Below are 23273 nucleotides of genomic sequence, written 5' to 3' on the forward strand. Positions count from 1 at the left end.
GATCACGAGGAATGGCCCTGCCTGTTCTTCTTGGCATCATGTTTTGGTGAAAGTAGGTGTAAATTGTGAGAGATAAACGCATTGCAAATCCGCATTGTCTGCTTTCACTGCTCCCCCCCCCCCCTCCTTCCTTTTTCGTCCACCTCGCCTGGACGCCTGGTGTTCTCCTGACAGACAGGGAGACTTGTGAGACCATCACTGCGCTGTCGCGATCTCCTGTCTCACACTCGAACACACAGACACACACACAGACACACACACACACACACCAAGTGGTCCCGTCCGGAAACGAAGCCGTAGCGTGTCCAAATTACCAACTTTACACACGCGTAAAACCGGCAGAAAAAACAACGGGAAAGATGCTCTTCACCCATTCATTACCGAAACGCGCACGTCCACCTGCCGTTCACATCTCTAGAGATAATTAGCTCCTATAGCTCCGCATCGGCTATTTTCTGTTTCAATTATTTTAAAATCCAGTAATGGATAGTACTCACTCGTGCGTTTATATTCCCAAAACAGGATTATCCGCTCATTGTTTCGCACGGAGACACATGGCGCAGGGCGGCAAAGAGGAGATGTGCGCCAAATCAGCTGCCGGCTCGAACCATTACATCATTCTCATGTATGCGAAAGAGTGTATATTATTTATGAATATATCGCCTCCTCGATCCCTTAAAACGCCCGCTGCAGGGTGAAGATGCTGGAAATTACAGGGAGCGATTTGTAAACGGCCATGAATGCAGATCCAAACATTCTCATGGAATATGTAGCAGAATGAATGTCTTGTGTGACTTCACACTCCTTTTCCTATCATTCTTTTTCCAAAACGGTCTACAGGTGTTTTCAAATTGGGCAAATCACTGATTCCCATGGATTTCAAATATATGAGATTGAGATACCTGCTTGTCAAGAGCTTTTATTTCTGTCAAATTTAAATAATGTGAAGTAACAGGATATAAAAATGTAGGAGTTTGGCAAGTCTAAGTGAGAGCAGCAGCAGAAAAGACCTATTTTAGGCAATTTAAAGTTCATGATTCTTTCTCATCGCACTCTGTTTTCTGGAATACAATTTATCTACCATATCCCAGTTGACCAGCGTCAACATGGGATATTTCTTCTTTTTCCGCAGGTGTCTTAATTTAATGGTAAAATGTACATTATTTAACATTGACTAACTTCCGGTACTAGACCAACATTGTTTTTTTTGTTGTCAGTCACACTGCTTTTAGGCAATTCACAAGCATTTGCTGGTAAATGATGTGAAGGGTTACAAAGTCAATTACACAATAAAAGGAATTTGGCCAAATTAACAAAGCGATACTGACAGAATGTTCTCATGACCACTGGGTGCTCAATTGAAAGATAATTTATGTTTTTTCCACTTTATGTTTTCACAGTACATGAGTAACATCTTCATTTATAGCTGACTTGAACTTCCAAACAAAATAATACAGATACAATGTTTTCATCAGTAAGCAGTAATTCTCCCTTTTTTTGCACCATATTCTCACATGTGCAAGGATTTTAAGTTTGATATGACAGTAATAAAAAAAGACAATAATAATACAAATATATCATATTAATTAATATTAATATTAATATTAAATATAGAATATATATTTTTAATATGTATTATTATTATTATTATTATTATTATTATTATTATCCTTATTTTTATTATTATTATCCTTATTTTAAATAATAATAATAAATAATAATAATATCCCAATTCTGAGCATTCTAATTACGTTAAGTATTTATGTCAAAAATGTAACAACGTTGACAGGGCGGACGGAATGTAGGTCAAAAATGCAACAATTTATCAAAGCGTTGACCGGATGTGCGGAATGTAGGTCAAAAATGCAACAATGTATCAAAGCGTCGCGGCTCAGCGGCAGATGATGACGTGTCGGATTTACGCTTAAACGTGATGACGTGTCACGGGAACCGGCATGGCGACAGGGACGCTTTGCCTCTCGTCTGTTTATGAGTTACGGAATATTTCGTAAATGTCTCCTGCTAGTTAAAGTGTAGTTTCAGAATATATTTAAACTATGTCGAAGCTGCTGCAGAATAATTCTGGGGGAAATGGGCTTTATTGATCGTAACGTGGAATCGAGAGTAGGTAAATAAATAGCCTTACTGTTAGCTTGGCTAAAGTCAGCATTGCTAATTATTCTGTAAAAAGAAGAAAATACAAGTTTCACTTAAATATGAACTCCTGCTGAAAGCGTATACACACTATTATATACTTATTATGTCATGGGAATTGTCTCATTTTGCGTCGCTTGCTCTCTATTGCATCTGAAATGTATAACAACACAGTTACGTTAGCTAGTTCATAAGATTGGGTGATTATGGTCTTCATTTTATGAAAATATTAGAATTAAAATAAGCAGTCTGAGAAGCTGTCTGCATCATATACTTGCACGGGCTTTGGAATTGATGTCAACTTTAAATGTTCCTTAAAACCTTTGCTCTTTTTAGGGAGCATATCACCTGGACTGAGGTGCAGCCCAAATATGACACAGCAGACATGGAAAAGGAGCTGTACGTATTAAAGTGTTGAAGAATTATAATTAGAAAAGAGTCAAATAAGTACTCTGTCTTCTTTCCTGTAGCCTTCTCTCCTAGCTCCTCCAGCAAGTTGGCGCAGTCCATCATTAAAGACCATATGATGTCTCACTACAAAAAGGTTTACTCTGCTAAAGGTGAGACGACAAGAACTCATTCCGATCCTTTAATCCTTGCATTCATGTCATTGCTTCTATTTTAAGAGTAACAATAATTTATTTAAACATAATGATAATGGTGTTTTTTTTTTTCCCAACAGCTGCCATCGATGCCTCAACACCTAAAAGCTTGACACATAGTGTAAAGTGTAAGTACTTCCTATGTGTAACTTAGGAGCAATATTATTCCAAGTAGTTTTTATTTAGCACTTATTTTTTTCATATTAAATTATACCCCCCCCCCCCCCCCCTCTCTCTCCTTCTCTAACCAGATAATTTTCAGTTGAAATTGTTTTCCTCTATTGTCAACCCCTGTGCATGCCCGGTCAAAGAGATGTGAAATGACATGACACTGTATTTTATTGAGGAATAATTCTGTTAAAATATGCAAAAGGATCTTGCTCTGCTGCTGGTGTGATAGTATAATGGTCCAAAGTATGTAGACTATTTTTTTCATCATTTGTTTGCAGACAATGACCAGAAAAGGCAGGCACACTCGAGGAACTCTGGTCGATCACAATCAGCCCACACGTTCTCACAGAGGAATAGCAGAACCTCCTGTTCCTCAGCCCAGGTAAGAAATCAGGTTGAGTTGTTGATGTGATTTTTATAGTTTCATGTGATACCAAACCTTACCCAGTAGTCCTAGCATTGCTTGACAAGAAAGCATTAAGATCTCAAGCATTATTTGTCAGCCAAAACTCCTCAGTGTGTCTGATTTGTAATTCAATATAAAATGTGTGCTTTTTAAGGGTCGATTTTACGATGACAGCCCCTACTTCGGCTCAAGGAGTTCCGCAGTCTCCAGCCCGAGGTTCGGAACCTCCTTTCACATTAAGGACATTGTTTATCCATTGAGTCAAGTCAGCTCACAGAACCCGATTCATCGCTCCCGCCCGGGATCAGAAATAAAGTACCTGAGCCCAGGTACGACTTCACAGAGAAAGCAGTCAGCCGGTTCGCTGGCGATATCAAGATCTCAGACTTGCTACAAGGCTTTCGAGGATCCTTTTCAGAAGACATACAACGGAGACTTGCTAAAGAAACATTCACACAACTTCACCCAAGAAAAACCTTTCACCCCTCAGACCCTGAAATCAGATAAGAGTTCCTTTCTGTCAAAATATCGCTACTACAGAGCACCACGGAAGAAATCACCTCAGGTTTGCCCTCAGCCAAGAGTAATACACCAAGAAACATCTGAGTAAGTCTCAAAGAGAAGAAATGTGTTTTTTTTGAACCATTCCACGTAACACGTCTAAAATGTGTTATAATTAATTGGAAATAACGCGTTCTTTTCTGTGCAGCACTAAAGACAAGGAAGACGCACAAGAATGTTATGATTCATCTCAGGTAAAACATGTCAATATTTGTTTGGATTTGAATAATGGAGTAGATCCAGTTAATATTTCTATTTTTGTTAAACATTGCGAAATAAAAAGGTGACTTAGCCTTGGCAGTAATATATGTTTCTCCTCATTCACAGTCATTTCTTTTTTTTTTTTAAATAGGGATTGAACACAGAACATGAGTGGTCTGGTGATGAGTTCAGTGACACTTACTTAGAATCGAGGCAGCAGAGTCTAGCGAACAGCAGACATTTTCATTTCAGTGGCCCATCATCCAGGTAAAATTATAAATTTGAATTGTGTTCTTGCATTTGAAGAATACCTTCATACATTTATAGTTTTTGTGTACATTCCCAAAATGATTAAAGTCTCATTTTAGAGTCCCACCAGAAGGTGGAAAATCTTCGACTAGGAAGGATGTATCTGCCGAGTAAGTTCTTTTTTATCATTTATACAGATTCTAGTGAGGAATTACTGCCATATTTGCACGTTGAGTAGACACAGAGATGCTTCATGACTCTTCTAAACTAATTAATGTCCATCTGCTATTCCACAGGGAGGAAGAATTAATGTACCTTGAATTGATTTCTGCTGTAACAGAGGATGTCTTATCCAGACAGTACATCTCTGAAAGGTTTGTCATCTTTTTCAACAGCTGCTTTCTTTCTATACACGACTTGAGATGAGTGATTACTGTAGTGTAACTATCTATGTACTCTCCAAGGGTCATCGACCGGGTGATAAAGCGTCATATTGACAGGAATCGAGATCAGCTTGATGAGGTAAGTCTATAACTTCAAGCAGAATAAATATTACCTTTAGCCAGTCCATTAACGGCGAGGGTATCGGCTGGCCTCACCTTTGCTCTACATGCTTTTTGTTTGGGATGTACATCGGCCATTACTGCTAGACGAGGGCGAGCCTGTTTGTTGTAATTAAAATGTTTGGTTTATAATTAAACAAAATAACAAAAAAGCCTTTTTAACTTCTAAATCCGATTCCACTGTTTGCTTTAGGGTAAAATGCTCCACCTTCTGGAAGTACTGCGTAAAGATTTCCAAGAGCCGAACAACGCCTTCCATGCAGAGTTTGAGAGGAAGGATAATACTCTGCTTGACGCATTCCTGCCACACCTGAAATCAGGGAAGAGACAAATGGAGACGCCCTGTCCTTCGCCGCAGCGTGATTCTGCACATCGTGTTGATCCTTTATTGGTGTCTACACCCAAGCCGTCTTTTGAAAGGACTGCTTCACCTCCGACAACAAATGAAAACGAAGGAGAAGATGACAATCCGGGAAAGGTTATTAGTTCTCCTTGGCACAGTAAGCATCGTTTCTACGATGAAAGAATCAGCAAAGATGACTCACAACTAATTCAAAGAGAAGCAACTGCAACAAACAGCAACGAAGGCCACGAATATGCCTGTAAAAGCGACGACAAAGGATTTCATCAAGATCAAATTGAGGTTAGTTGTGATGAACAGTCCAAAGAGCTTGAGGATCTTGGGACATATTTGTCTACAACACTTCATGTGTCCGGCAGTCCACACCACAACAATTTGGAGGCCACTCAGGAATACACAAAGGAAGTCCCCTCGAGCAGTGATGATGAATTCTGAGCTTTACTGTATTCAGGGATTGATTATCATTCATTCATTCATTCATTCAAGGAATTTCTTTTCTTGTTTTTCAACTGAAGAATTTAATTTGTTAAGGTATAGTTTTGTAAATGTGACTTAACACTGGCTGAGTATCCATTGTTTTACCCATTCCCCTAATATAGTGTTTTAGTCCCACTCTGCATTTTATCTTTTAACAAAAGCACAATGAAACGTTCAAATAAGCGAATAAGATTTTGCATGTAATACTTGAATGTCTAACTTGTTATATCCTACTTAAACTTGAGATCTTATAGCGTCACTGATTTAAAAAAAAAAACATTTTACATGGTCTGAAGCACTGCACATTAGGATTAGTAAACGCTAATCTTTAGTTTGAGTTGATTGTAGTGTGCCCAGTAAATTTAAGCATGATGTAGAGGCAGTTTACATTTTCTTTGTAATAGAAAAACTATTATTTTATTCTTTCATACAGAGACTTGTTTGATGTGTTTTACTTCAGATATGCTTCTGACACATAGCTGCAAAGTTACCAGAAAATGTCTTTGTATTTAACAGCAATAAATGTTCTATTTTCCTCCACTTGGATGCGTGCATCTTTAAAAAATCGGGGTGAGCAGCTGTTCCAGACAGCTGTCCCATTTTCAGCGTTTTCGCTGCTCGACATTCCAGCTGTCTTACGTCATGGCTCTGGGAACTTTCATGTGTTCCTCCGCGACGGAGGCACTAGAGTGGATTTGGAGCGTTTTACTTTCCGACGGACGTATGCCACATATTTTGTATAAAGTTAAGGAAGCGAGGGAGTATATTCCAATGAGGTTTCGAGGTATATCTGACGCAGATGTATCCGCTATTGGAGTTTTATAGAGCCGCGGATGAATACGGAATACGCGTGTTGCTCTTGCAATCCCAGGAAGCAAAACCCGCTTGGAACTAAAGTGAAGCGCTGGACGCGGAGGCGTGGGGCTACGGTAGCGTCGGACCGTAAACAAACTACAGCTAAATCAAATTGTCTTTAATTCCGATAATAGGATTTAAATAATCAATCAACCTTAATGGCCGAATTTCCCCGGAGCGACCCTCGTTGGACTGCTAAATCGCATCTGGCGGCTAACGGTAACATGAACATTTTGGCAAAAATATTCACGTCGGCTTCCCGTGGGTTCCGTCTAGTTGCTGGAAAACGATACAAGTTGACAGAATGTCATAACTGCTGATTAAAAGTTGCTGATTTATGTGCAGAAAGTAGGAAACGTTTAGGACGAACTTCTCTTAGCTCCGTTCTGCTGCGTCGGTAGCATTAAAACGAATGCGTAAAGTGCAACGCAGCAGGGATTTAGGTGCTGTTGTCGGTGTTTGGATCAGACTATTCACCGGTGCGGGGTTTGGGTTAGGGCTTATTATAGACAACAATAATTACAGATATCAAGTTGTCTGCTGTCTGCATTGCTTAAATGAGTCAAAACAAAACATTGCATGTAAGAAAATATCACTTTAGTCGAATCCCATTGATGCAAATCCTAGGTTGCCAGTTTGACGTAAACTCCCTCGTTTAAGAGGATTACATCTTTGAGGTTTGGTTGACTGCTCGAGGATCTGCTATTGAGTTCCAGACTGCTTGAAGAAGAGCACAAGAGTATTTTGAAGATGTTTTGAGCACCATCATGTCTTATTTTTCCAGGTTGACGATGAACCTGCCGACGCCGACGCAGTTTTGGAGGGCACAGAAGTAATTTCTCTGAACTAAGTGAAGACCTCCCTCCGTGAAGAAGTGTGAAACATGCCCTTGCCATTTGGCTTAAAACTCAAAAGGACTCGGCGGTACACCGTTTCAAGCAAGAGCTGCCTCGTCACTCGGATCCAGCTGCTCAATGGAGAGTTTGTTGAGTTTACGCTTTCGGTGGAGAGTACCGGGCAGGAATGTCTGGAAGCGGTTGCTCAGAGACTTGAATTGAGAGAGGTATGTATGTGTTTTCATTCACAACAAGTGCTTATTGTTCTCCTATAGACTTTAGTGAGGCTCCGTCATTTTGTTCATGTTTGTCACATTCTCTCTCGGAATCCGCAACCCGGCCCACGGAACCGAGATAACCAGTTTGTGTTTGCACATATGGCATTTTCTCTCGTAACCCTTCTCCTGCTGATGACACCTTGGGAATTTGTCAAATGCAGTCTCCGCGTCCACGAAGGGTCACGTAACTTGATTCACGAAAATTGGTTCTTGAGTCAGGACTGAGCGATGCGACGAGCTGCGTGTCTACATTTGGTCTCAGTGGTCGCGCTGGGACGCCGCTCGTCAATCACGACCTGAATAGGTGTGAGCCCGAATGCCATTCCTCACATCGTTGCGATCCGTCATAAGAATGTGCATTGTGTGACGATATCTGTGTTTGGTTTGAAGCGGTGCCGTTTGTAGGCCTCCGCCCTCGCTAAGAGTTTTTCTCGTGCGCGTTGAGTAAGGCTGAATTATTTACTTTTGGTGTCACTGGGGTTTTTTTTTCTTTTTCAATCTTACCCATTGATATAAGGGATAAACAGTTTCTCAGTGTAATCGACTGAGGAAATTCATTATTTTTTGTTTTCACTAAAAGAACAGCCAAAGTTCACAAAGCCCTGCTACTTGCATAACATGCGTCTGAAAAGCTGTCATTTTAGCTTCACACTTAGATTAGTGACATGAAACTAGGGATAAGATTGTATCTATTGGACTGCGTGCACTATGCTTAAATCAAAGACCTCACATGTTGAGTTGGTGAAGAAGTTTTTGTAGCAGTAATAGTAGTCATTATGTCTGACCATATTGGTATTTGTCCTCAAGGACAAGTTCTTGTTGGCTGTCCAAAGTGGTCCCATGTTCAAAGTCTAGTTCAGGCATAATGTTTGTGCTTGCTTTTTTTTTTTTTTTTTTTTTTTTTGCCTGTTAGATAACGTACTTCAGCCTGTGGTACTTCAACAAGCAGAATCAGCAGAGATGGATCGACTTGGAGAAGCCGCTGAAGAAGCAGCTGGACAAGTACGGGCTGGAACCCACCGTTTACTCTGGAGTCGTGTTTTACATCCCGAGTATAACTCAACTGCAACAGGAGATAACGAGGTAATGTTCTGCCTTTTAACCTTTATTATTATTAGCGTGATATTTTATTTTCAAGAATCGCATTTCAAACAACCTGAAAATGTTTGCCTTTGTTTGGTTTTCTTCACAGATATCAGTATTATTTGCAGCTGAAGAAGGACGTCTTAGAGGGCAGGATCTCATGCTCGCTAGAACAAGCTATTCGCTTAGCTAGCCTCGCAGTACAAGGTAAAATGGATTTATCATACTAGTTATGCAACTACTCTAGCTTGGCTAGTGTAGTGTGTCTTTGCTTTAATATTTACAGCAGGTTGCATAATTAATTCTTACCCACCATGCTGTGTTTTTCTAATACCTCACGTTATTGACATTATTGAAACATTTGAGTACACAGCACTAAACAAGCCCCATTAAACCTAAACTTGGACTGTTAAATTTGTGTGTGTGTACGTGTGTGTACGTGTGTGTTTGTGTGTGCGTGTACTTGTGAACACTAAAATGTCCTCCAACTTTTGCCCAGCCAGAAGAATCTCAAACTCTGCTGGTAAAGTTATATTAGGCACCGCATCTCACTTACTGTTGCAGCCGTGTCCAAGTGACACAAAGAAAAGACTTCTTGAATTCCCCTCTCAAGATTGACTCTCTGCTCAGGTTGTCATGCAAACCGGGTTTTTTGTGCTGTAAATAACGCTGTTAAGTTTCCATGCTATGTCCTGGGTAAGAATATCTTTGAGTGAGGAGCATGTTTGGAGCAGCGCTGATGCCTGGGATACCCAACATTGTTGTGAATGCTGCCAGCAGGCAGGCTGCGGCTTGTGCCATTTTGGATCTCTGCGTTGTCATATCCTGAAACAGTTCCCTCTCATAGCAAATGCCCCCCATATAAAATTATCCTCCTGTTTTAGCTCTAAGGTCCAGTTCTCCAGCAGAAAATACATATGCTTACAAAATACTGTGGGAGTGAGTGACCTGACTGTTTCGTTGATGCATAAAAGTCTGGAATACGTAAATGTTACCTCCTGATTAAAAGTGGCATCTCATTTCCTCGATTAAGATTTAATCTGCTAAATTGTGCACAAAAATGTTGGGCCTGAGTGTGTCTGTTTTCTGTCCACAGCTGACTTTGGAGACTTCAATCGGTTTGATTCCCAGGAGTTCCTCCAGAAGTTCGCCCTGTTCCCCATTGTAAGTGTTTATTATCATCTGTCGGGAGCAAAAGGGGGATAGGGTGGGATTGATTGATCGGATTGATTCAGTCATTCCTGCAGTCTAAGTTTGGTTTCTGTCGCGCAACTCAAAACTGTATTTCTAGAAACCCTCTGTACAAAACCGCAAAGCTCTGAAGTGATGCTTTTCCTATTTAGGAACTCTTGTAATTTGTTTTTTCCTTTGTTGTTGTTTCCATGGTTACAAAGACTCATTTTGAATGGGATTTAATTCAGTTGATGACTACCAGTATCTAAGTCAAAAAGTGTTTTATATTTTTTCATAAACCTTTTACTTACACATCTGTCTTGTGGTAACGAGGGTACTTTATTTTGGTCATTTTTAGCACTTGATCTATTTAATTTTGTCAGATATGGAACAATTGCAGTTACCGTGAACAACCTCAGTCAGTTCTTTATGTCTTTCTTTAACGAAAGCCGCTTGTGGGCAGGTTTGTTCCATGCTTGTCTTTCTGAGTCAACATTTGAAAATAAAATAAAATGTTTTTGTGTTTGATACCAGCAGTATATTCATACGGGATGTGTTTTTGCAGGACTGGATTCAAGATGAGCGAGTGCTTGAAGAAGCCACACAGAAAGTGGCTTTTCATTACCAGTCCTTCAGGTGAGGTCTTATCCCATTCATTGATGTATATCTTTGCCTGTATATATTTCTCTCCATTTTCTGTTTAACTGCTGTTTCTTCATTTTCTTGTGGCCCTTTTTCCTTTTCTAGGGGGCTGTCGGCTCCGGAGGCAGAGATGTTATACATGCAGGAGGTGGAGAAAATGGAAGGTTATGGGCAGGAAAGCTATCAAGCCAAGGTAAGTTTGAGAAGTCCAGCCTTTGATCTCGTAATATCCCAGTCGTAGAATTATTCTGATGTTGACTCGCTGGAATCTGAACTCATAAGCTTTATACGATTGCCATGTCTGGACAGCTTGATTGAAAACAACTCCCTAGAAATGATCTGTGTTGTTCAACCTAAAATACTGACTGGCTTTATCCTAACAGGACAGCACGGGCGCAGACGTGACACTGGGCTCCTGTCTGGACGGCATCTTTGCCAAGCATAAAAATGGCAGGCCACTTCTTTTATTTAGGTGAGTCCAGAAATACGTAGCGAAATGTCCTGAAATATGATCGCCTGCTCCTCAATGGGAAGCCATGAATTAAGGCTTTGCATAGCAGATTGTGACTTGGGTGATTTGAGGACTCTGCCATTATAGATTGCGAAGACTCCCTTAATGTTGTGTAGATGTGAATATGATCCAAGAGGAAATGAGCGAGGCAGACTGTGATATCTGATGAAGATTGTTAGACCATTATCTGTCAGGGTGATAAGGGAGCAAGTGAACATTCTTGCCCTCAGCTGAGCCCTGTATCTCTAGATATTATTTTTACTAGATTTGTCTGTGATTCACTCCTATGAGATGTATATATATATATTTTATGCGCTGTTTCAGCAGCGCCACAGTTTCTTTATGACCGCTGTGACATCATTTGGTTTCCCCCCCCCCCCCTTCTCTCTTCGCTGCTTTCCTTAAATTGGCTGTGTAGGTGGAATGAAATTAACAACATGAGTCACAACAGATCCTTCTTTGCTCTGGAGCTGGCAAACAGAGAGGAGAGTGTTCAGTTCCAGACTGTAAGTCTCTGCTGCCATTACACCGTCTCTTCTCTGCACACACCCTGCGACATGCCAGCCTCTTATTGGGTTTCAAAAAAATGTGAATTTGGTCATGAAGCTAAACAACGCAGTTGTGTTTGTGTGGGGGTTAAAACGTTCACTCGGGCCGTCCTGGTATGTCATTTAAGTGTCAGCAGCTGAAACATAGAAGAATTTAAGAGCCTTACGAGATGAATTCTTCAAATAATTGAGCAGATAACACCTCTCTCTTTTTTTTTTTTTGTCACAGGACGACATGGAAACTTCCAAATATGTGTGCCGGATGTATCTGGCAAGACTCAAGTTTTATAAGATTAACAGGAACAGCCTGTGAGTTTTTCCTTTTGAACATGTCGGGCCTCCTTCCCTTCACACACATGTGTCTCATCTCTCTGGTGTAATAGCCTCACTTCTACCCTCCTCTTCTCTCTTCAGAGAGGAGTGTGACCCCCCGCCTTCTGAGGGTTCCCAGAAGTCACTTCTCACTCTGTCCTTTCCTCGCTTTCCAATGCTCTCTCGTCTCTCTTTCCCTTCTAATAAGGGGTGAGCAACACTGTCAGCCACCACCTTCAGTGTTCCAGTTCCTCCCAATCGCCTTGTGCAATAATGGCGCAGCAGTCGAGCTCCGTGTCTGAAAAGAGCCTCTGATTTAAACAAACATCTAAACTTGGTTTATTTGTTGCTTACCTAAAAGTCCCTCAATATTTTTTTCAGGAAAATTGACTAAAACATCAAACAAGAACTGCTTTGAGAATGATTTGAAACTTCTCTTTAGTATGATTATTGCTGTTTATTGGAAATGGACAGAAGAACTGAGCTGCATTATACCAATACAAGGGGGGGGGGCTCCGTCTTCATCTTCTCCTGGGCGCTCATCTGTCGTTACTCGTCTTCGACGTCTTCCTGCCAGTAGGGCTGGATATCAGGAACAATCATTCTAATTTATTGGACTCTAAATGTTCTTTGGATATGTTTGTGCTGTATTTAAATAAACCAATGAACGGGAGAAGAGTTGAACAGCGTCTTTGATGGACTTCACATGATGACTATTTTTGCATTGTTACTTTTTAACTGATGTCTTTCTTCCCCAACAGCCAAACCCCGCCCACTGTTGTCAACCCAGTCAGACGGAGATCCTCTACCAGGATATCTCTGGTAATGTCTGCTCTCACTGCTTTTCTGGCAGCACATGATTAATATTTAAATCATTATAATTAGGCACGTGGCCACACTGATGCATTTAATATTTGATATTGGACACTTGTCAGATCTCAGGAGCTTCAACATAATCCCCGTCTTGTTTATTTCCAGCCAAAGCCTCAGGCCTACATGATGCCGCCTCCGCAAATGCACTACAACGGCCATTTCACGGAGCCTTACACGTCCTCACAAGGTAACTAACTACCATACGGAAAACAGCATGCAACTCGGAACCTGAAAATACAAGCTCTAAATGGCATTTGAAGTTGTTAAATTGTGCTAATATTTGTTGCATCTGTTTAAACGTCACGTTGTGTTCCCCTCTGACAGACAACCTGTACATGAACAGTCAGAATGGTTATTACTACCACTCTCAGACCAGTCTGGACCGCTCTCCTCTGGAGTACGGCAGCGGGGGGCGGTTACGTAACGGCAGCGTGTACAGCGCCCACAGCACCAGCTCCCTGACCAATCCCCAGCACTACCTGCAACCTTCGCCAATGTCCTCCAATCCCTCCATCACCAGCGACGTCGCCAGGCCGGACTACGTCCCCTCAAACCGCCACAGTGCTCTCATCCCGCCTTCCTACCGCTCCACCCCTGATTATGAGACAGTGATGCGCCAGAAGACTCGAGGAGCGGGAGGAGGAATGGTTTCGTCTCAAGAGCACAGGCAGAGCCACTCCATGCGAAACCTGAACATCGGAAACTCTTACGTCTACAGCAGACCTGATCCTCTAGTTTATAGCCAACCGGAAATCAGAGGGGAGCATGGCGGGGCGGCTCAACACCACCATTATCCCTTCCAGCTGGGTTCCAGCTTTCATAGCCCCTCTCCATACCCCTACCCCACGGAGAGGAGGCCTGTGGTGGGGGCAGTGAGTGTCCCCGAGCTCACAAATGTCCAGCTCCAGCAGGCACAGGAGTACCCAGCCCCTAATATCATGAGAACACAGGTCTACCGCCCACCCCCCCCCTACCCGTACGCCCATCCACGCCCTGCCAACAGCACGCCTGATCTGTCACGGCACCTGTACGTCAGCAGCAGCAACCCAGACCTGATCATCACGAGGCGTGTGCACCACTCGGTACAGACCTTCCAGGAGGACAGCTTGCCCGTTGCCCACTCTTTGCAGGAGGTGTCCGAGCCCCTTTTCAGTGGACCCCCGCAGAGGCGTCCCTACAGTGCCCAGAAGCGGAACTCCATTGAGATAGCCGGATTAACCCAAGGTCTTGAAGGGATGAGGGTCAGAGAGCGGGCCGTGTCTTCTTCGGCAGCTGAAACGGCCACGCCCCCTCCTGTCCTGCGCGGGGGCCCCTCTCAGGACTCTGAGCTCAACGTGTTTCTGGAGTGCACAAAGACGGACATTAAGGAGGGCGTACACTACGGACACAAAAAGTCCCTTTCAGATGCCACCATGCTGGTTCACAGTAGCGGCGAAGAAGAGGAGTTTGAGGATGACGGCGGACGTCGCACCCCCCTTTCTCAGGATGCGTTTGCAGCTATTGCTCACGACCAACCCTCACACCCCCACCACAGTCTGACATCGCTGTCATCTCTGACGCATCAACAGCAGACTCCCATCGAGCTGCCTCCGGCGTACCCCATAGGTTCCTCCCTGGACCCCTCCATAACTTACAAGGTTCACCCCCTGATCCAGGAGGACGAGCCTCGATACCGAATGCACGATTTACGGCAGCCCAGGATTATGCCCTCGGTCTCCGAGGGCGACGTGAGCGGCCAGGCCAAGCAGAAGGCCAAGAAAGACTTCAAGAAGAGACCCGTTTCCGATTTGCCTCCTGGGAAGAAAATGATCGAGGGCTTGCCTCCTCCGGTGAGTCATGTCCCCAGTCCACCCAGTGTCAGGACATATACTGCTAGTTTCTGTGACCGGCTACAAATGACACGTACAATCTCATCTTGGCGCACACAAAAAGAATGTCGTCGGACTACCTTGTAAAACTGGACGGGTAGCATTCTCCCAGAAGCAGCCACGGAGGCTGCGCAATCCGTCCCCTCCAGCATTCCTACACCCTTTCTGTGAAACTCCTTCGCAGTCATCCCGACTTATTCGCTGTTCTCTTCTCTATCATACCAGGGTATGAAGAAAGGAGCCAGATCAGAGGTGAAGAAGATGGGTCCTCTGAAGGTGGCTCATCTCAACGGCCTGTCGGCGTCCAGGCAGCTATTGCACGACGACGTCAAGAACGAGCCTGAGAGAGCTTCGAATGACGAGCGGGTAGGGCACGGTGGAGTTTCTCATTTGTTTAGATGTCGTTCCAGCAATGAATGTAAACGATGTGAGTTGTAAAGATCAGATTAGCTGTTGATTCCTGGATATCTTAAATACGAATTGCTAACATTTATTTGCATCTCACTGTAATGTTTCAATAAAGATGTTTAAAGTGATTTTAGTTATTATTACTACGTCCTAGAAGGCAGCAATAATATCTAAAACAGCAGTAGCAGAAAGTAAAGCTTAAATTAAATGAGCTGCTGATTATGTGCCATAATGTATGTTTTATCTGCTTCAGCACATTTGATTTAAAGTCTGATTTTCATCTGTTAATAATCAAAACACTTTCATTTCTTGCAAAGCAACACCGTGAACTCAGCCAAGAACGACGGCGTACCTTTCACCACGTCATTTATTTATTAAATGTAACTGATTGGCTGTGCTAATAACGCTGTCTTTTTCAGTGCAAGTTGCTGGAGCAGCACGTTGAGCGAGGAGAGCTTTTAAAAGAGTACGAGAGCGTCCCGAGGCGCCATCCGGCAGCGGAATGTACCGTCGCGCAAATGCCCGAGAGCGGAGACAAGAACCGCTTCCAGGACGTCCTGCCGTATGATAACACCCGCGTGGAGCTGGTGCCCACTAAAGAGAACAACACGGGATACATCAATGCATCGCATATCAGAGTGAGTTGTGGAGTGGTTTATCTCAAGGAGGAATTGGAAATGACTGGAAAACCAATCCATTGGCAAAAGATTGAAATCTACACAGTAAATCGTCCTTTTGGCCAACGCTGATAAGTAGAAGCCAAATGCCTCTGCGGATTCTATCAGGCATGTTCCTCCTACTCCTCTGTCTAATATCATTACTCCCACAGAATCATTTCCACTTCCCTCTCGTCCAGCACTCGTCTTTTACAGGAATTGCAGGCGAGATTCTGTGACTCTTCACTTGTTTCCTGTCTCATCAGTTAACTGCAGGTGGACACGAGTGGAGCTACGTCGCTACACAGGGTCCCCTGACCAACACGTGTCAGGACTTCTGGCAGATGGTGTGGGAACAGGGCATCTCCATCGTCGCCATGGTGACAGCAGAAGAGGTTTGTTGATTTTATATTAAAAGCTCCTACTTAAAAAAAAAAAAAAATCTTATTCCTCAATGCTGCCTGAACTGAGCTCTCGTCCGTCGCTGCTTCCTTCAGGAGCATGGCCGAGAAAAGAGCTTCCGTTACTGGCCTCGACTCGGCTCGCGACACAACACCGTCACGTACGGTCGCTTCAAGATCACGACGCGGTTCCGAACGGAGTCCGGCTGCTACGCCACCACGGGGTTAAAGATCAAACACCTGCTGTCGGGCCAAGAGAGGACTATCTGGCATCTCCAGTACACAGACTGGCCCGACCACGGCTGTCCCGACGACTTCAAAGGCTTCCTCAGTGAGTGGATCGGTTTTCTTCATTTTATAGTAATGAGGCTTGGATGAAAATTATTTATGGCGTTTGGCGTTCCATGAACAAATAATTATAATTTTTCCAGCCTATCTGGAGGAGATCCAATCAGTGAGGAGACACACCAACAGCATCAGCGACCCAAAGAACACCAACCAGTCTGTGCTGGTCCACTGCAGCGCTGGGGTGGGACGGACTGGGGTGGTTATGCTGTCTGAGTTCCTGATAGCCTGCATCGAGCACAACGAGGTCGGTTCCTCGCAATCACCGAAGCGGGATCGATGTCTCCGTTTCCTTAGTTTCCGCCTCTCTCTGTTTCAGATGTTGGATATACCAAAGGCCCTGTTGATGATCCGTTCTCAGAGGATGATGATGGTTCAGACATTTGCTCAATACAGCTTCATCTACAAGGTTCTCATCCAGTACCTCCGCAACTCCAGGCTCATATGAGCTCCGGCGGCACAGACGATTGTAGCGTGGAGTTTCCTCCAGGCGTACGCCAAAGGGCCCTGGGATTCAGCAGTGGTGTAGAAGCCAGTATTTGATGCTATCTATTCCGGTAACGCTGAAGGAAGGATGTGTGACGCAACATGATGAACACAAAGACTTGTGACCTGCCTCGAAACAGTATTAATGAAATATATATATTATTTTTTTTACGTACATTATAGCTCAATGAAGTCTAGCACTTTTACTGAAAATTGTACAGTATAAATTAAGATGCAGATTAAGTTTTTTTGTTATTAAAACTGTTGTAATTTCAATTGACTACGGTCACTTTTTAAATGTGTTGACTTGATTCTATTAACGAAGGAATTTTTCTGGATAAATCTGAGAATGCAAGTTTGGTCTCCAGTTTGAACTCAATCACGTGACCTCAGCCATTCAGAGGGGGGGGGGGGGGGCGCCTCTTTATTTAACTTGACAGAGAGCAGTCGGTCGCTTGTACGCCGCCATCCAGCTGTGCTGCTCGGGGTAGCAGCGGCTGAAAACACACGATCACATCCTCTCATTGCACGGAGTGGATTGTCCTTTCAGGCGTGGGAGGTGATGGACTGTCGTTTTTTTTTAAAGACACTGGATTTATTGGACGTAGTGACGTGTTGCAGTTTCTAGAAGTATGAAGTGAAGTCAAAGAATGAGTGGAAGAATACAACTGGAATATTTTGGTAATTCTGTTTTCACCTGTTTGCTCTCATGAGTGCTGCATTGTATTTTTTTTTAACAGTCAGTATATAAAAATGCTTTTGTAAAGACAAAGTGCCTAAATATCTGCTTTCTGAAGTTGAAAGGGCTGCAATATTTTTGGATTAAATGGAGAGTTTACTCTGTCATTTATCGCTTTGATTGATTGCAGTGATTTCTTCAGTGAATGCCAATCGGAATAAAAAAAATAAAAATCAAATCATTCTTGCTTTGCGCTTCGATTCCTGTAGAGGTGTGTGGCTTTGTTATAGCGTGAAGCAGGAAGACCGAGGGACACGTGATCGCTGGTATCAGTATTATGCCTGCTGGGCTTGTTCTCACTGCTGCGAGAAATCTTCCGGATGAAGGATAAGCACCTGACCGGCATACGGATCGAGTCACTTCCTGTCACACCTAGGGACGCCTTTCAAATCACAGCTATGAAGATCACCTCTGACACATGACTTGCAGGCAATGCAAAGTTTACACGAAGTATCCTTTTAAGATTTAAAAATATTTATCCTATGTTGTCGATTTGAAGTCACTGATTCAAGTGAAGCCATTTCTTACCCTGATTTTGTTGCTGGTGCTTTTGTCCATAATGTACACAATGTAAAATTAAGCTTTAGAGATATTGGTTATTGTATTGATTCAATGAAATTGGTATATTATTGGAAGGAACTGTGTAGAACATATTTAAGGAATAAATATTTGCAGGAAATAAGCAGCTTCTTTTTCAGTCGTGCCCCCTTGTGGCTTGACTTTGTAACCCTTCTGGCTGCACCATTTCTTTGAGTCATATGGAAATAATGTTCGCAGTATTCTTTAAGCATTTTAAAACTACATCGACTGAAAAGTGAACACAGATACAGCCGGTACAGAATCATCAAAGAAATTAGGTGAGAGCCAAACTGGTTCCGTGAAGGATGGCACACGAAAAGCTTCTGTATTTCAGTCAAATTCTAAAGTTTAAATGTAAAGCGTTGAGTAAATTATGTCATTGTCACCCTTCTGTTAAACATTCAGCTACTAGGAACTACTTCATAGCTCCGTCATACGATTTTAATAGTACATTTAGTTCTCTCAGATGATCCTCAGTATTCCAGTTGTGGCCTCACATCATTTCCAATCTGCAGTGCCTTCCTGGAGAACCAGTTCCATCATCAACTCAATCACAGTACAAATACTGACACTTTCAAGTACAATATATATTTAAAAAAGTACCACCCAAACCTCCTTCGTACCATTATGCTCAAGCATTTCTTTCCGTTCAACCATTGTGATGTTGGTGCAGCAATAACGGTGTTTTTCACTTACAAAAAGACAATACAGTATAATCAAACCAAGTAAAAATGAGAGCATCATCAATATTTAAATTTAAATATTTAAATGGTTCATCGCTAAAACTGTTCATGTGAAAAAACTTCATACGGATCAATTAAAAACAGATCAGTACATATCAATACTGATAACGCCCTCTCTTTCCGCCGTATCTGCCATGTCTGCCTTGGTTCCGCCCACCTCCCCTCCAACTCCCTCCTCCTCTCCCCCAATTGCCACCCCTCCCTTTCCAGCCGCTACCATCTTGTCTTTTTTGCCAGGGAGGCATCTCTGGGGGTGGAGGGTGGATCTCTGAAGGACGTCCTCCTCTGTCTGGGACCCTCCCCATCAGGATCTGTGGGCAGATGAGGCATGGTTGCATCAATAGAGAAAACCAGACTAAAAGGTGTTCATATGCAAAGGGAGGGGGGGGGGGGGGTTCTTGTGTACCTTGTTGACAGCACAAACAGTCTTCTCCCTCATGGAGCCGCTGCTGGTCTTCACCACGTTGCAGAGGTCTTCTCTGGCAGCCAGCAGCTCAGCCATGTCCACTGTGGACTGCGGCCTGAGAGAGTGTCTCCGAGGCTGATAGGCCATCGCCATGCTGTCCACCTTCTCCTAAAAAAAAAACCCCCCACGGGCACAGAAATAATAAAATCAGCCTCTAATGACAACATGATTGAGAGTTAGTGTCCGTATATTCACATCATATAATACTCTTGTAAAAGTATTTTTTTTTACAGGGTTAATAATCAAATTATTTATGCAGAGTGAACGATATTGAAACCGTGAGAGGAGTTTATCAAAATGCGGTTTGATGAGTCGTAACAGGAACCTGCCTTGGCCCGGTCCGACCAACCGAACGACTGGACTGTGACGTCCAGCCGTTTGATCAACATCCTGCGACGACACTCGTACTCTGAAGACAGATCATTGTTTATGCCGTGCAACTTCCTCTACGGGGGGGGGAAAAAATAAATAAATGATATATTCCCGGTCATTTCATGCAGAGCGATTTATTTTGACGCTACTTACCCATTGTTCACTGGAAAGAGATTTATTTAGCACCGGGTTTCCAGCGGAACCATTTGGAAGACATTCGACTATCTTTTCGACCTGCAGTCACAGACATTTTCATGCATCAGGACAATACAAACAAAAGGAAATGAGAGCTACCGGCAATTGTTCCTTCATTAATACAATAAAGTGAATTTCATTGTCTCACCTTTTCTTGGACTTGAAAGAAAACCCCTGCAGCCTCCTGTCCCCCGGGCTCCGGTAAGCTCAGTGTTTCACAGATCGACCGGAGGTCCCGAAACACCGCATTCTCATTTTGGGATTTATCAGAGAGTCGCATGCTCCTCAGAATCTGAGCCGCCTGGAGCTCGGAGCTTAAAAACACTTGATCAGAGACACAAAATGACGTTATTTGCCTAGTTCGTAGCGCAAGGGCAGGAATAAGAAGAACGTCAACAACATACGGGCGAACTTGAGGCAGTCTTTGGACTTTAACATGCCGCCCTTTAGAATCCTGGAAACAGCTTCTTCATGAGGACAGTGCAACTCCTTCAGCAAACCACTCATCTCCACCCGAAGGCCGTCCATGTCGCCTAGCGGGAGGGGAGAGGCAAAACAGGATGTGATCTCAGACGCACTGTAAACACGTAGCATTTGAACCGGTCAGAGGAATTTTGCTGGTTGGCTGGATTTTGATCCGCATTCGCCTAATGGATGTTGCTCACCTGGCCCTGAAGTGATGCTCTCTTCCAGACCGCACAGCGGGTTTAACCGGGACACCAGCCACCTGCACAGGTCTACATACTCGGGAGAGGACAGGCCTCCCTCAGCAGCTGTGAGCAGCGCCTTCTCCTCCAGCAGAGGGCCGTCATAGCTAAGGACCGACCGACAAAGTTACGTTAGCATTCAACACGAAAACGGTAACGGTATTGCAGCCACCAAAATATGTATAGTTACTTGTACAAATATTTATATAGACATATATACACAGACACATGTACACAACTACCGATAACCTAACTCAACATATACCCCATGCTAACAGTGAATTAGCTTACCCAAGCTGCTCTAATGAGTCCAAAATGTCACACTCCATCATTTAATCGGTGAGATTTCCACGTATTTGTCCAGTTAAGCATTTACAGGTCGTGTACCCATTCATTCCGGTACTCGTCGGTACTCGTCCCGGCCCTTCTATTACTGGCACACTCTCAGGCGCCATGTTTCCGCGACGTTCCGTTGACGGACATGAGCCGTGATGAAACCATGGACTCCCAAACTATAGTTCCGCTGCATTTGTTCCGCACCTTGCTCGCACGTTGTGTACACACACACACACTCCATCATTTAATCGGTGAGATCTTCACGTCTTTGTCCAGTTAAGCATTTACAGGTCGTGTACCCATTCGTTTCGGTACTCGTCCCGGCCCTTCTACTCCTGGAACACTCTCAGGCACCATGTTTCCGCGACATTCCGTTGACGGACATGAGCCGTGACGAAACCGTGGACTTTCAAACTATAGTTCCGCTGCATGGGCAATTTAGTGTAACCCATTCGCCTAATTTGCATGGTTTTTTTTATGTGGGGGGAGGAACCCGGAGAACCCGGAGAGAAACCACGCAGACACGGGGAGAACATGCAAACTCCTCACAGAAAGGGCGCAAGTCGGATTCGAACCTGTGACCTTCTTGCTGTGAAGCAACAGCGCTTACCCATGTGTGCAATATATACGTGCAATGTATAATTAATATATGTATTATGATAAAATACAAGAGAAAACTATTTTAATCATCTACAACTAGGTCTACCAGTGCCAATATAAAATTATTGTTGCAGTAATAAAGAATTTCTTAAAATGTGTTTGCTTCCAAAGAAGCAGAGGGATTACACATGCATTAAAAAAGTAAATATGTAAAAGTTCAAGCAAGACTTGGGGGATTTTAAGGAACACTACCCAAGGCTATTTTATGACACGATCTCATGTTAAATTTAAGATATACATGTCCTTGTAATTAATGTTTGTTCACCTCAGTCTTTTGCTAAACATGGGGGTTGATAAGAAACACAAAGAAGCTTGAACAGCAAGATTAAAACTCACCATTTTATTATGATGTTATTTGATATGTCAAATTACAAGTGTATGATGCAACATAAAAACAGTTACAAACAATATGTATGCATATTTACATTATATATTTATGAAAAGTAACGAGCTACATCTGTATAAAGAAAATACAACTATGACTTGTTATTGGGACTATACATTTTACATCATATACTTGGTATATCATTATATACCATAAGAAATTCCTAGACGTGAAAAATCCAATAGAACCAGGAGAGATGTTAAATCATATGATGGAGACTAGAATGGACGTGAGGCACTTTTTGAGGTTGTCAGGATGTAAAAGCCAATGGCACGACTAAAACAAAAGGATGCACAGGAAAGAAATATGCACACAGAGTGGAAAAAAGAAAACAGGCCGTTTTTACAGAAGTTAAGAAGTACCATTTATACCGTTTTCAAAACACATATGTCTTCCACTATTTAGAACTAATCACATAAGTGTTACATCAAGCGCAGTAAGATGAAAAAAAGCATACATATAGTATCGTCAGTGCACCAAAGCATCAGAGAATCAAAAGATAGCCACTCAATTGATGTGGAAAGTAACCTTAAAAAGAAAAGAAAACAAATACACTGAAGAGAAACAGGTTTATATAGATTTTTCTTCTTTTAATCTACACAATGTCAAGAATGTACACTTGTATGCATTCTCAAAGATATGCACGATTTCCAAGAGTGAAACAGGATAAAAGACTAGCAGCAAAGTGGTTAAAACTGAAGTCTTATATAATGGAGGTCAAATCTATTATATGTATATATATATATGTATATATATATATATATAAATAATAAAAGCAGACAGACACATGTTGCATATATATATATTACAGTACATGACAGGAAGTTGCACTGTGCTGGTTAATGCAGAATGAGAAGTGTTATTTCGGCATATTCTCTACACTTGGTATAAATGCACATCCTACATTTTGCTTCTCAGCCAGCAAGTTTTAATCAGGTTGTATCAAAACTTGGTTCAGCCCGCAAATGATGCTCGGGCGGTCCGATCACAACGGGAGAACACGACAACCGACGACACGTTTGGTTACACACCACCTTGAGCGTACGTTACTTCCAACACGCACAGCACACA

At 42.8% G+C, this 23273-nt stretch overlaps 3 protein-coding genes across 3 annotated transcripts; 2 read left to right on the forward strand and 1 right to left on the reverse strand.

Moving 5' to 3' along the window:
• Positions 1-2091: 2091 nt before the first annotated feature.
• Positions 2092-6233, forward strand: LOC137914805 (spermatogenesis-associated protein 7 homolog). The gene is made up of 12 exons (XM_068758300.1): positions 2092-2128; positions 2491-2553; positions 2625-2714; positions 2837-2884; positions 3206-3309; positions 3488-3939; positions 4043-4088; positions 4247-4362; positions 4464-4514; positions 4641-4718; positions 4809-4866; positions 5101-6233. Exons 1-12 carry the CDS (start codon positions 2092-2094, stop codon positions 5701-5703), a joined length of 1746 nt encoding a protein of 581 aa, XP_068614401.1. The 3' UTR covers positions 5704-6233.
• A 1250-nt stretch (positions 6234-7483) lies between these two features.
• LOC137914796 (tyrosine-protein phosphatase non-receptor type 21-like) lies at positions 7484-17912 on the forward strand. Its single transcript, XM_068758291.1, has 19 exons — positions 7484-7663; positions 8628-8797; positions 8907-9004; positions 9894-9961; positions 10536-10606; positions 10718-10805; positions 10996-11084; positions 11542-11629; positions 11901-11980; positions 12086-12193; positions 12745-12805; positions 12962-13043; positions 13181-14685; positions 14950-15090; positions 15552-15770; positions 16055-16183; positions 16286-16520; positions 16621-16781; positions 16854-17912. The coding sequence occupies exons 1-19, from the start codon at positions 7484-7486 to the stop codon at positions 16980-16982; spliced, it is 3702 nt and encodes a 1233-aa protein (XP_068614392.1). The 3' UTR covers positions 16983-17912.
• Positions 17913-18624: 712 nt separating this feature from the next.
• Positions 18625-21241, reverse strand: LOC137914801 (protein FAM98B-like). The gene is made up of 8 exons (XM_068758297.1): positions 21113-21241; positions 20780-20928; positions 20519-20647; positions 20263-20438; positions 20073-20153; positions 19877-19993; positions 19488-19655; positions 18625-19392 (listed from the first exon to the last, which is right to left on the reverse strand). The coding sequence occupies exons 1-8, from the start codon at positions 21151-21153 to the stop codon at positions 19177-19179; spliced, it is 1077 nt and encodes a 358-aa protein (XP_068614398.1). The 5' UTR covers positions 21154-21241; the 3' UTR covers positions 18625-19176.
• Between the last annotated feature and the right edge of the window lie 2032 nt (positions 21242-23273).

The sequence above is a fragment of the Brachionichthys hirsutus genome, unplaced genomic scaffold, assembly GCF_040956055.1.
Source record: "Brachionichthys hirsutus isolate HB-005 unplaced genomic scaffold, CSIRO-AGI_Bhir_v1 contig_611, whole genome shotgun sequence".
In the NCBI taxonomy this organism is placed as follows: domain Eukaryota; kingdom Metazoa; phylum Chordata; class Actinopteri; order Lophiiformes; family Brachionichthyidae; genus Brachionichthys; species Brachionichthys hirsutus.

Coding starts and splice junctions, on each gene's coding strand:
- LOC137914801 (XM_068758297.1), bottom strand. CDS start 21,153: ATGATGGAGTGTGACATTTTGGACTCATTAGAGCAGCTTGG. Junction 20,929..21,112: donor GACTCATTAGAGCAGCTTGG/GTAAGCTAATTC, acceptor GTCGGTCCTTAG/CTATGACGGCCCTCTGCTGG. Junction 19,994..20,072: donor CTCTTTCCAGTGAACAATGG/GTAAGTAGCGTC, acceptor CCCCCCCCGTAG/AGGAAGTTGCACGGCATAAA.
- LOC137914805 (XM_068758300.1), top strand. CDS start 2,092: ATGGGCTTTATTGATCGTAACGTGGAATCGAGAGTAG. Junction 2,554..2,624: donor GCAGACATGGAAAAGGAGCT/GTACGTATTAAA, acceptor TCTTTCCTGTAG/CCTTCTCTCCTAGCTCCTCC. Junction 2,885..3,205: donor CTTGACACATAGTGTAAAGT/GTAAGTACTTCC, acceptor ATTTGTTTGCAG/ACAATGACCAGAAAAGGCAG.
- LOC137914796 (XM_068758291.1), top strand. CDS start 7,484: ATGCCCTTGCCATTTGGCTTAAAACTCAAAAGGACTCGGCGGTACACC. Junction 7,664..8,627: donor AGAGACTTGAATTGAGAGAG/GTATGTATGTGT, acceptor TTTGCCTGTTAG/ATAACGTACTTCAGCCTGTG. Junction 8,798..8,906: donor CTGCAACAGGAGATAACGAG/GTAATGTTCTGC, acceptor TTTTCTTCACAG/ATATCAGTATTATTTGCAGC.